General features: G+C 41.5%; 1 protein-coding gene across 1 annotated transcript; it reads left to right on the forward strand.

Annotated features, from left to right (window-relative positions):
• The first annotated feature begins 9,772 nt into the window (after positions 1-9,772).
• LOC114820434 (uncharacterized) lies at positions 9,773-10,138 on the forward strand. Its single transcript, XM_029091056.1, has one exon. It carries the CDS (start codon positions 9,773-9,775, stop codon positions 10,136-10,138), a length of 366 nt encoding a protein of 121 aa, XP_028946889.1.
• The last annotated feature ends 3,306 nt before the right edge of the window (positions 10,139-13,444 follow it).

Here is a 13,444-nt window from a genome sequence, read left to right on the forward strand (position 1 = left end):
TAAGGGATATAAAGTAGCACGTGAAGGACACCAGCCAAAGGTCCCTGCAATCTCTGTCACAAGATCAGAAACTGCCCTTTTTTCCCTTGACATAACTCTTACCGTCAAGTTACAAATCTTTAATGCCATGGTCGGCTGAGTTTTGATAAATAATGGATTGGAAGGCCACATCCTCTTCAAGGGCATGACTGAAAAAATGCTTCATCGATAGGGTCAACTTTAGAAGGGCTACCATCCAAACCTTTTATGAGACCCCACTACGCATTATCGGGACGATACAACATATGATATATGCAAAGCCATCTGAACGTTTGATGACTTTCCATGTTATGGATTGCCCATCACCTTACAACGTCATCCTTGGTCGAGAATGGCTATATAGTATGGGCAAGGTTCCCTCGGTTAATAATCTCTTGCCCTGTTATCCAATCATGAGGGCGGGCTGTAAAGATCAAATGCTAAAGAAACTAACGAACCAAGGCTGAGAGGAAGAGCTCCTGCTAGCGAAAGGCAAGCTCATAGCAGACCTCTCTAAGTGGCCTAGGTAAATCACCATCTAAACTGCACGCGGTTTTTTCCCTTCCAGGGATATGTAGGTTGTCCATTTTGAACTCAATCTTAAAGTTGTCGTATGTGCAAAGACAAGTCCAATAAGGACTGATCTCCTAATGCCCCACTATAGGCTTATCATCAAAAGTGATCCTTAATGTAATTTTTACATTATATCATCTTTTTCTTAGAACTACACCAGTGATTTGATTCTCCTCCCTAGAGATATGTAAGCAATCCTTTCCGGATTCAATTACACCTCATTGCTAACCAATCCTATTTTCGCCATGAATAAAGAAATTTTATCTGTCCTGATTCCAATGTCTATTTTTTTTTCTTTTTTGGTGATGCAAGGAATACTTCACTTGTTCCAAACAAAGCATAAACTTTGAAAACTTCACACGAATGAAAGTCTAAAATTCAAAACAACACTGTTAAAGGAGTTTTTCTTAGCCCATTCTGTGTTAAACGGTTAGTAGCTTGGGAAACTCGAACCGAATAGTAAACAAGGTTACAATTGGTAGGCTATGGGCACGAGCACATGGCATCCTGACCCGAAAGTCCAATGCATCATCTGGCTTCCGAAAAGTTTATACAACTAGTAAATTTGTGGGTTATAACATATAAACCTAGGCTCTACACCATTCAAAGGAGTAATCGAAAAGGCGATCCAAAAAATCTTTTGAAGATGGCTCTGAACTCTGACCTCGAGTACGACTACTTCTATTTCTGACCAATGTACTGAGTCAATTATGTCTTGCAACATCGTATGTTAGTAGGTCTGAAAGGGGCATCCAAACTAGGAAATCCCTAAGAGGAATTATATTCCAATGGAGATCCGATATGCGGAAACGCTTTGCCTTAGTCAGTCAAGTTAGTTTGATTGAAAATGCTCAGATCTGATGCATAAGGTCTAACAAACGAATTCAAAAAGTGTTTCCAATCCACATGTTGAAGGAAATTTTTTGTCCTAGCTAAGAACATGTGAGAATATTTGAACATACAAGCATACAAAAACTCTTAAAGTAGGAATGCATTCAAAACAATTCTTTGACCCAAAGAAATTCAAAGCCTAGTATATGGTGAATCTCAAGACTATTTGCAAAAGAAAGAGGAAAGATTGAGCTTTTCTCACCCTTGAAGCTCATCCTTGCTTGCACAAGGGATTCACCCAAGTGGAGGGCTTTCAAGTCACCTCCTTTGCTCCTTGGTTCTTTCCTTTCTTCTTGGCTCTTTTCTCTTTGAATCTTTGCTCCTTTGCTTCTCCTTTGTTCCTTGAAGATACGAGGAAAGATCTCCAAAAAGCACCAAAAGCTTGGTGCCTCTAAGTCTCCACACCAAGATGTAGTGTGAAGAGAAGATGGATGACTTAGAGATATTTTTTATGCTAGTAAAGTCTCCCTAAGTGGCCAGTCTCTAAAGATAAAAAGAGAGAAAAAGTTTCTCTTCTTTGCCTCAAGAAAAACCCTAGTGAGAGAATGGCTATAAAGATGCTTTTATACCACCTCACAAGTGAGTGGCAAACTTGAAATTAAACCAAGTTCACCCTCTCTATAGTTTGGCCAGTTTTGGCTTTGTTTTTGGGCTATTTTTCCATTTAGTTTAAGTTGTCATACAACTTAAACTCAATGGGCTTTATGGACCAAAAACCCTTTTGGGCCCCGTAACCCAAAACTAACTTAAAAGCCCAATACGAACCTTTCGTATAATTAATTAATCTTGACCATTCTCAATTAAAATATTTAATCACTTATCCATCTCATTTATATTTCTTCACATTCATCCTTAATCGGTGTATGATCCATTAGATTCCATTTAAAGAGGCAGTGGGTGATTGTTACTCTTAATGATTGATTGTGAATTGAAACAACATTTCAATTCTTCCTTTGATAAAGATTAGTGTTTGCTAATCTTCAGGGCTTCCACAAACCATGAGTGACACCTAGCAATATGTCATGGCTACCCAAGCTAAGTAGAAGTTGTTGGAGAACCTATCCAGTTACAATTACAATGCAATACGGTTCTTCTCTAATACAATATTCTTGATCACATTGTTTAAGTGATAGTTTGTTTCATGTCTACTATCCAATGTGATACTTCTCTATATGATTCAAGTGAATAATTATTTGGAACATTCTTCCTAAGTCATATTCATATGCTTTGGCCAAAGACTCCTGAATCATATATCATAGTATTCTCATTTTACCATGGAAGGTTAGAGATCCCTTGTTATGCATTCACATGCCTACATGACTAGATAGCTTGAGCCCAACAATGCCATAGACACTCTCAATGGAATGCCTTTGACATAGGCAAAGATCAAGTACCTACCCATCAGACAACTATGATGCCTCAGGTGAAAAGACTATCTTGCATATTGCAACTTATGAGCTCTTACATGACATGTATGTTCATACTCTCTTTTGATCGTTGTTCAGTGTACTCGATTACCCTTTTGTGCACCTACGTGTTTGTCTTAGTGTCCAACACTAAATGACTTAAGACTAGTCATACTCACACTTGAGTCAACATAACACATACAAGCCTTAGCGGATTGTCAATGCCCAATTGGCAATCCTATGGCTAGGAACGTTTTAGGAATGAACATAAGAGAAATATCTCATTAATCTAACTTACTTGGATCACTTCTCTCTTAGAACAAATACATTTATTGGATTCCCCTATTGCTTAAACACATGATACAATAAATAGTGATTAACAATAAGCTTTGCCCTTTGTTGATGCACAAAATTAGTGAGGACTTTGGTACAACAGAAAGTGTTAAGTTTGTGACCTTCGCTAGATTGCTCCGGTCACTAGTATGGATAAGTATGTAAATGAATAGAGATAAGGAAGCAAACACAAGATGTACGTGGTTCACCCAGATTGGCTACGTCCACGGAGTAGAGGAGTTCTCATTAATTGTGAAGGGTTTACACAAGTACATAGGTTCAAGCTCTCTTTTAGTGAGTACTAGTGAATGATTTAGTACAAATGATATTAGGAAATATTGTGGGAGAATGATCTCCTTTTATAGAAGAGAGTTTCTAGCCTTGTTCTAACATTGACACGTGTCGTGTTGTGATTGGCTTCCGATGTTGACATGTGTCGTGCTATGACTAGCTTCTGATGTTGACACGTGTCGCTCTGTGATTGGCTTCCTGGTTGGAGGGAAACTCTTCTGGGTCCTTAACGATATAACGTTGACTGGTGCTCGGTAGTTTCGGGATTGGTCAAGTATGGTACAAACAGTGCTCCCCTAAGTTCCCGAGTGAGGGAAGCTCCTCGGTTGGGGACTTGCAAGATCCAAGCCGTTGAGTAATCACGAAATTTCTAAGTACCGAAGTGTGGTATATTCTTCACTTGCCTTATCTGTCTCATATGTAGATGTGGCATCTTCTCTGGAAGTACTTTTCCTCCATCCAGCGGTGGTATCTTTAATCGATGAAGATGCACAAGGTAATGTATCAATTTCACTTGAAGCTTACTTGTAGTTTCGGGCTTGGTCAAGTGCGATACAAACCCTATAGTAGGAGTCCCCCAAGTTGCCGAGCTAGGAGATTTGCCGAAGGAGGTAACAGACAAAGTAAGCAATCAGACTTCCAAGTAAGCAACCTGGATCGGAGGTTCGACTTTGGCTTCCAGTTGATTGTTCTCCTTCTCCTTGTGTCGTAAACAGCAACAAGGATATGGAGAAGCAAATGGAGAAGAGATGATATGAGATACTTTTGCTTTTGAAGAAGTAACTTTCCACATGTTTATTCTTGAACTGGGCTGGAGTGTTTTCTGGTTTCCTCTAGAGTATAAGGCCGACTCAAGAATTTGAGGGTCAAAACAAGTCCATCAAATCTAAAGTATGTTCGACCCTGATGATATGAGATACTTTTGCTGTTGACAAAGTAGTGGATGTATCGGCACGTGTTTTGTTACGTTTGTCTCTACATGCTTCCTTGTATCCTTCTCACTTGCCCTATCTGTTCCTCAGACAGATGTGGTATCTTCTCTGGAAGCATAAGATGTTGAAGATGAGTACTTAAGAGTAATGCTAGGTAAGTAATCCGGTAAGGGGTTCCAGGCAGTCAGTTCCTGACTGGAAGCTTGATTCTAAGTGTTGACTGATTGCTCTCTTTCTCCTTGTCTTGCAGATAAGAACAAGGCCAAAGGAAAAGACAGGGAAAAAACATGATATGGGATACTCTTGCTTTTAACCCTGATGATATGAGATACTCTTGCTCTGGTGTGGCTTATTTGCAGAGGTATTATCGGAAGGAAAAGAAGCTGAGTATTTCGAGAGACTCTGCTGAGAGTGCCATCTCGGATGTGAAGAAAAGTTGAGCATTTTTTTTATTTGTTGGTCTACCTGGCTGTGGAGGATGGAGGTCGACATATATAGGAGTCTCCCTAACAACAAGTAGTAGTGCTATTCTTTTACCCTTCTTGGTCATAGCAATGTAGTGGGAGCTGCAAACTTCACATGTTTTAACTTTGTCAGAGCACTTTGAAAAAGTGATCTATGGTATCTGGAAATCTAATGTTGCGTGTGAAGCTTGCAGACAAGCTTTATCCAAAGAAATCTAGCTCTCGAAGTTCGGAGAGCGATGCCTCTTCGATTTTCGAACAAGCAATTTTGTCGGGGATCTGGCTCTCGAGATTCAGAGAACGGTGCCTTTTCGATTTTTGAGAAAGCAATCCTGTTGGGAGTCTGACTCTTGAGATTCGGAGAGCAGTGTCTCTTCGATTTTTGAGAAAGTAATCCTATTAGGAGTCTGGCTCTCGAGATTCAGAGGGTGGTGCCTCTTCGATTTTTGAGCACGTAATCCTGTTGGGAGTCTGGCTCTCGAGATTCGGAGAGCGGTGCCTCTTTGATTTTTGAGAAAGCAATCTTGTTGGGAGTCTGACTCTTAAGATTCGGAGAGCAGTGTTTCTTCGATTTTTGAGAAAGTAATCTTGTTGGGAGTCTGTCTCTTGAGATTTGGAGGGCGATGCCTCTTCGATTTTTGATCACGTAATCCTGTTGGGAGTCTGGCTCTCGAGATTCGGAGAGCGGTGCCTCTTCGATTTTTGAGCAAGCAATCTTGTTGGGAGTGTTTTCTCGAATGTGAGTAAAGGTTGGGCATTTTTGCCAGTCTGCCTTGCCACGGAGCACGGAGGTTGACACACATTGGGACTTTCTAGTTATCAAGCAATGGGGCTGTTCCTTTACCCTTGTGGGTAAGAGTAGGGTAGCTGGACCTTCAAAATTTATGTGTCTAACCTTTGTCAGAGATCTTTGGCAAAGTTATATGTGGTACCCGAGGAGCTGATGTTACGTGTGGAAAGTGGTGCCTCTTCAGAATCCGGAGAGTGGTGCTTCTTTGATTTTTTAACCAACGGCCCTGTTGCCCTTTCTTTTATAAGGGCACCAATTGTGTGTAAGAAGTACATTCAGAGAGTTATTGCTTGTAGGAATTTTTCCCTTACTTCAAAGATTTATTGCACCTCATTTCTCATTCATCATTTCTAAGAATGTCTGGCCCATCGGACCGTCGTTTTGACTTGAACTTTGGTGAAGAGGCAGCCATGCCTTCTCAAGACAACATATGGCGCCCATATTTCTTATCCTCTACTGGTCCTCTTACCGTTGGGGACTCTGTGATGAAGAATGATATGATTGCTGCGGTGGTGGCCAGGAACCTTCTCACTCCCAAAGATAATAAACTACTTTCTAAACGGTCTGATGAGTTGGCTGTTAAGGATTCTCTGGCTCTCAGTGTTCAGTGTGCAGGTTCTATGTCTAATATAGCCCAACGCCTATTTGCTCAAACCTGCCAAGTTGAATCATTGGCTGCTGAAGTGATAAGTCTCAAACAGGAGATCAGAAGGCTCAAGCATGAGAATAAACAGTTGTAGGAATTTAATGGTTAGATTTTACTTGATCATCAGAGGTTTGTGGGTTTGCTCCAAAGGCATTTATTGCCTTCGTCTTCTGGGGCTGTACCGTTTAATGAAGCTCCAAATGATCAACCTTCGATGCCTCCTCCTTATGGGGTTCTGCCTAGTACTGAGGCTCCGAATAATCACCCTCTGGAGCCTCTTCATTCTGGGGCTCTGCCGACTGCTGAGACTTCTCCTGAGCAACCTTTGTGAAGGCTCCCTCTTGTTTGTTTATTTTGATTCATGTATATGTACATGTTTGTAACTTATCAAAGATATCAATAAACAAGCTTTGCTTCATTTCAACGTATTGTGTTAAATACACCAAGGCCTTCTTCACCAAGTTCTTTGAATTTTTCCTTTTGTTGAAGCTTGTATGTTGAAGCTTTGTGAGTTAAGCATGTAGGTTGAGGTAGTGCTCCCTTAATTTCCTGAGTGAGGAAAACTTGTCGTTTGGAGACTTGAAAAATCCAAGTCACTAAGTGGTCATAAGACTTCCGACTGTCAAGGTGCAGTAGCATATGGTATAAGTCCCCCAAATCTCCGGTCGAGGGAGTTGACGAATGAGGCATTTCCTTTCTAAGTGGTAGCCCAAAACTCTTTCTTCATATATATTTGTTATGAAAGTTGTTAGGCCCAAAGAAGAGGAGGCCTAGGCAATTTTTTTTTTCGAATTTTTTTTTCTATTTTTTTTTTCGAATTTCCAAATTTTTCAATTTTTGAATTTCCAAAAATAAAATATATATATTTTTTAAAGCTTTGTAGGTGAAGCTTTGAGGTTGAAGCTTTGTTAGGTACCATGAATTGATTTTGCTTCACACTATCTTGATCAAGATAGTGTGAAGCTTTTGTAGGTGAAGCTTTTGTGTTGAAGCTTCGTAGGTGAAGCTTTTGTGGGTGAAGCTTTTGTGGTGGGTGAAGCTTTTGTGGTGAGGAAAGCTTTTGTGAGCGAAGCTTTTGTGGTGGGGGATGCTTTTGTGGGTGAAGCTTTTGTTGGTGGGGAAGCTTTTGTGGGTGAAGCTTTTGTGGTGGAGGATGCTTTTGTGGGTGCAGCTTTTGTTGGTGAAGCTTTTGTAGGTGAAGCTTTTCTGATGGGTGAAGCTTTTGTGGGTGAAACTTTTGTGGTGGGCGAAGGTTTTATTGGTGAAGCTTTTATGGGTGAAATTTTTGTGAGTGAAGCTTTTGTGGTGGGTGAAGCTTTTGTGGTGGGGGAAGCTTTTGTGGGTGAAGCTTTTATTGGTGAAGCTTTTATGGGTGAAGCTTTTGTGGTGAGTGAAGCTTTTGTGGGTGAAGCTTTTGTAGTGGGTGAAGCTTTTGTGGGTGAAGCTTTTGTAGTGGGTGAAGCTTTTGTGGGTGAAGCTTTTGTGGTGAAGCTTTTATGGGTAAAGCTTTTGTAGGTGAAGCTTTTGTAGGTGAAGCTTTTGTAGGTGAAGCTTTTGTGGTGGGTGAAGCTTTTGTGGGTGAAGCTTTTGAAGCTTTTGTGGTGGGGGAAGCTTTTGTGGTGAAGCTTTTGTAGGTGAAGTTTTTGTGGTGGGTGAAGCTTTTGTGGTGGGGGAAGCTTTTGTGGTGGGGAAGCTTTTGTGGGTGAAGCTTTTGTGGTGGGGGAAGCTTTTGTGGTGGGGGAAGCTTTTGTGGGTAAAGCTTTTGTTGGTGAAGCTTTTATGGGTGAAGCTTTTGTAGGTGAAGCTTTTATGGGTGAAACTTTTGTAGGTGAAGCTTTTGTGGTGGGTGAAGCTTTTGTGGTGGGTGAAGCTTTTGTGGGTGAAGCTTTTGTTGGTGAAGCTATTGTGGGTGAAGCTTTGGAGTTGAAGCTTTGTAGGTGAAGCTTTGGAGTTGAAGCTTTTGTTAGGTACCATGAATTGATTTTGCTTCACACTATCTTGATCAAGATAGTGTGAAGCTTTTGAGAATATGCAGTTGTCCTCCATTGATGAAGCTTTTGTTGGTGAAGCTTTGGAGTTGAAGATTTTGTTGGGTACCATGAATTGATTTTGCTTCACACTATCTTGATCAAGATAGTGTGAAGCTTTTGAGAATTTGTAGTTGTCCTCCATTGATGAAGCTTTGTTGAATTTCCCTTTTTTTTTTTTTTGTTTTTTTTGTTAAACTAGAAATTTGAAAATGTGTGAGACACAACATATACAAATTTTGCTTCCACACTGTTAAGCAAGAGATTGTGATGCAAATCACACCTTGTAGTAATTGAAGGTTTGGATGAACCATATAAATTGAATTTGCTTTGAAGGTTTGAGAATTGTAGTTGCCCTCCATTGATGAAGCTTTTGTTGGCACCATAAATTGGTTTTGCTTCACACTGTCTTGATCATGAGTGTGTGAAGCTTTTGAGAATTGTGGTTGAACTCCTTTGATGAAGCTCTTGTTAGCACCATAAATTGATTTTGCTTCACATTGTCTTGATCAAGAGTGTGAAGCTTTTGAGAATTGTGGTTGAACTCCTTTGATGCAGCTTTTGTTGGCACCATAAATTGGTTTTGCTTCATACTGTCTTGATCAAGAGTGTGTGAAGCTTTTGAGAATTGTGGTTGAACTCCTTTGATGAAGCTCTTGTTAGCACCATAAATTGATTTTGCTTCACATTGTCTTGATCAAGAGTGTGAAGCTTTTGAGAATTGTGGTTGAACTCCTTTGATGCAGCTTTTGTTGGCACCATAAATTGGTTTTGCTTCATACTGTCTTGATCAAGAGTGTGTGAAGCTTTTGAGAATTGTGGTTGCCCTTCATTGATGAAGCTTGTTCATACCATATTTAGGGCCTCGTATTTAGACCTCGTATAAATACTCGAGCGACTTAAATGTAATTATGTGGTAAAGGAAAGGGCAAATATGTAATAAGTGAGGAGTCCTTATTCTATAAAAGGACCCCTCACCCTCACAATTAGAGGAGGCCAATCCCTAAGCCTCCTCACACCCCCTAAGCTCTAAGCTCTCTCTCTCCCTCTTCAACAGAGAAATATAATACAATCAGTGTCGACGTAGCCCAAACCTTGGGGTGAACCACGATACATCTTGTGTCATTTACATTTCATGCAGATTCATGGTCGAATTTACGTTGTTCCAAGACCTCCGGTTTTGTGCATCAACATTTGGCGCCGTCTGTGGGAATCGACACGAAAAGCTATGTCGGTTCTTTCATTTTTTTTTCACCTCCGCTGTGAATCTGCAGAAACACCAAACCAAAAAAAAAAACCACAGATCCAAATTTCTCAATCCCAACCCCAACTCTCAACTTACTCACCACCTTCACAAAATCTAGAACAATCCCCAACAAAATTTAAAGGGAGAAAACAAAAATGTCCTCTCTCATCACAGCAGAGATCAAATCCAAAGCAGATGAGCTCTACCATGAAGATGAAATCTGCCAACAAAAAACAAAGCAACTTTTCTCAGAAATCTCCCTCCCCAATGGCCTCTTGCCCCTCAAGCAAAAGAAGAGCTACACTCACAAGTTTGAGAAAATTGGCAAGTTGGTCATTTATGCCCCTGAGGTCACAACCATTGTTGAGAAGGGCAAGATCAAGAAGTTGACAGGGGTGAAGACCAAGGAGCTCTTGGTGTGGGTGCAGCTCAGTAACATTTACGTTGATGACCCTCAAACTGGGAAAGTCACCTTCAAGACCCCTAATGGGTTATTTAGGACTTTTCCTTTTAAATTTTGAATTTTTAGTTGATTGAGCTGCTTAATGGCGTCATCAGAGAACGTGGCGAGCAGGATGGAGTTGTGGGCTTTCAGGCCCAACACCTTCACCGACTCCTGGATAAACAAATTTTGGCCATCTTCCTGTGTTGTTGACGTTGTGGCGAGCAGGATGGAGTCGGAGCACACCCCCAGAGCACCGCCTGAGAAACTGAGCAGGTACCGCCGGTGGCCCGCACTCCCAGTTCCTCTCATCGACTTTCCGGCCAACAAATTTCTGCTCTACCCAACAACAGCAACCTATCAAAACCATCGTTATCTTGGCGTTCGACCAAGGTCGTGGATCCAGATCCTGTTTCCTTACTAATTTCGTGGTGTTTAACCAGAGGTTCTCTTCAATTCCCGGTCCGACTCAACCCAACCGGCTATTCGTCTATTACGCAACTCTCCACGGTTCGACCAACTCAAGTCCAAGTCCACCATTACTGGCACAATCTCTCCGAACAAGCTCCCCTCGTGGACCGGGGTCGGCTTCAAGGTCCTGTTCATGTGGCTTGACATCGTTGAGATCATTCGGAGTGGGGACAACCTCGCGTCGGTGGCTTCTCTCTCTTCTGCATTTTTCTTTCCGGCAAATGAGTCTGACAGGGGCACCCTCAGTTGCTCCGCTTTCGCCCACATTTAATCTTATGAAACCAGTGGCTGAGCAGAATGTTGTTCAGAATGTTGTTGATGCCCATGTGGGGATGAGATGGGCAAGCACTGCAGAGAGGGGACGAGGCTCGGATTTTGAGTTTGAGGATGGGCACAGTGAAAACTTGGGAGGGTGAGAGAACTCTCCTGATCACTACACATCATCATACAACAAAGTAGAAGAGGTGGAGAGACAGAGAGAAACGTGCAATGAACAGAGAAAGCAAAAGCAAAAAGAGAAAAAGAAAGAGACCATCATAAAAAAACAGGCAAAAGTAATCATTTACTAGCAGTGGCACAGGCACCACCAACGGGTCCTCCACGAACTCCAACCATGCACTCACCCATGCTGTAAACCTGCAGTGCAGCACAAAAAAAAAAAAAAAAAAAAAAAAAAAAAAGCAGTGGGAACAGAAAAGCAAATAGAAAAAGGAAAAGACAGAGACAGAAAGAATGGATGGGCACGACCAAAGCAAGTGGGTTTGGCAAAAGATACCTTACAAATCAAGGTGGATAGAGAAGGAATGGGGAGATCAAGAAAAGCATCAGCAAAAGAGAAAGTAAAAGAGAAAGTAAAGGCAAGAAACAAACACCCCATCAAAATGATGTGATTTATTTTACTTACTTTAAAAGTGATGTAATTTATTTTTCTGATCTTCGAAGACATCTGTATAAACCCTATCAGAGGGTAATATGTATAAACCCCATCAGAGGGCAAAAAAAAAAAAAAAAAAAAAAAAAGGCAAAGCCCAAAATAAATGGGCTGGAATGTTATGTAGAGGGCGAAGGCCCATAAGCCCAAAACAGCTCCAACCAGGTGATCAAAAGTACGCTCAGTACTCCAAAATTATTCGGCAACCTGCCGCTATTACCACCAACCAGGTGATGAAATGTACAACCCGCACTCTAATTTGGCAACTAGCCATTCATGCCACCAACCAGGTGATCAAAAGTACGCCCATTACTCCAAATTATACATGAGCATTACTCATGTCATTCATACATAAACATTCATGAGCATCACTCATGACAATCATACATAAACATTCATGACCATCATTCATGTCAACATTCATGAGCATCACTCATGACAACATTCATGAGCGTCACTCATGACAACATCCATGAGCATCACTCATGACAACATCCATGAGCATCACTCATGACAACATTCATGAGCATCACTCATGTCAATTAACATAAACATTCATGAGCATCACTCATGTCAATCAGCTTCAAAAGCTTCATTTACAGAGCTCTAGCTTCAAAAGCGTCATTTACAGAGCTCTAGCTTCAAAGCTTCACTTGCAAAGCTTCACCTACAAAGCTTCAGTGCAGGGTATACAAATACCGTCTTCGAACAACCACCACTTCGGCCCATACATGGATTCAATTTGAAGTCTCCAGCCAACAGACTCTATTGACCGAAGACTTGGGGGACTACACTATACACCATATATTGGGCCTCAACTAGGCCTCATGAAAAGTACTTGGGGGACTTAGCCCATTATTTATGTATTGAAGAGTGAACCTTTATTCTATAAAAGGGACTCCCTCACTTTCATTAGAAAGGACCCATCACTTATGTATTGAGGAGCGAGCCCTTATTCTATAAAAGGGACTCCCTCACCATCATTAGAGAGCATCGCCGCCTACTGAGCAACCGTCTCGCCGCGAGCATCACTTATGTATTGAGGAGCGAGCCTTTATTTTATAAAAGGGACTCCCTTACCTTCATTAGATAGCAACGCCGCCAGCAGAGCAACCGCCTCGCCGCGAGCATCACTCCTAACCCATCACTTATGTATTAAGGATCGAGCCCTTATACTATAAAAAGGACTCCCTCACCTTCAAACGCCACAAGCCGAGCCAACCAAGTCAACATAAGCCACGAGCTGAGCAGCCTCGCAGCGTGTGCTACTCCTAGTTGAGCGTCATTTCAGATTGAGCACTGCCTCATATCGAGCATCAGTTCAAGACAGCATCTAGTTACTTCGGCCCACACATGGACTGAATTTCAAGTCTTCAACCAAAAGACTCTCTTGACTGAAGACTTGGGGGACTACTGTTTATACCATATTTAGGGCCTCGTATAAATACTCGAGCGACTTAAATGTAATTATGTGGTAAAGGAAAGGGCAAATATGTAATAAGTGAGGAGTCCTTATTCTATAAAAGGACCCTTCACCCTCACAATTAGAGGAGGCCAATCCCTAAGCCTCCTCACACCCCCTAAGCTCTAAGCTTTCTCTCTCCCTCTTTAACAGAGAAATATAATACAATCAGTGTGGACGTAGCCCAAACCTTGGGGTGAACCACGATACATCTTGTGTCATTTACATTTCATGCAGATTCACGGTCGAATTTACGTTGTTCCAAGACCTCCGGTTTTGTGCATCAACAAAGCTCTTGTTGGCACCATCATGGATTTAAATATCGATATTATCGGCGAAATATCGCCGATAATATCGATTTTTCGGGTAATGGATATTTAAACTGGTTTCCGTGTGGTTTTAGTCCAAATATCGCGATATTATCGATATTATCGATAATATCACGATATTTTGGAAATATCGAGAAATTTCGTTGAACGGTGCAATCGGACTCCGATATCGAACGCCGGAGATGGTGTGCC

This window comes from Malus domestica, chromosome 13, assembly GCF_042453785.1.
Source record: "Malus domestica chromosome 13, GDT2T_hap1".
In the NCBI taxonomy this organism is placed as follows: domain Eukaryota; kingdom Viridiplantae; phylum Streptophyta; class Magnoliopsida; order Rosales; family Rosaceae; genus Malus; species Malus domestica.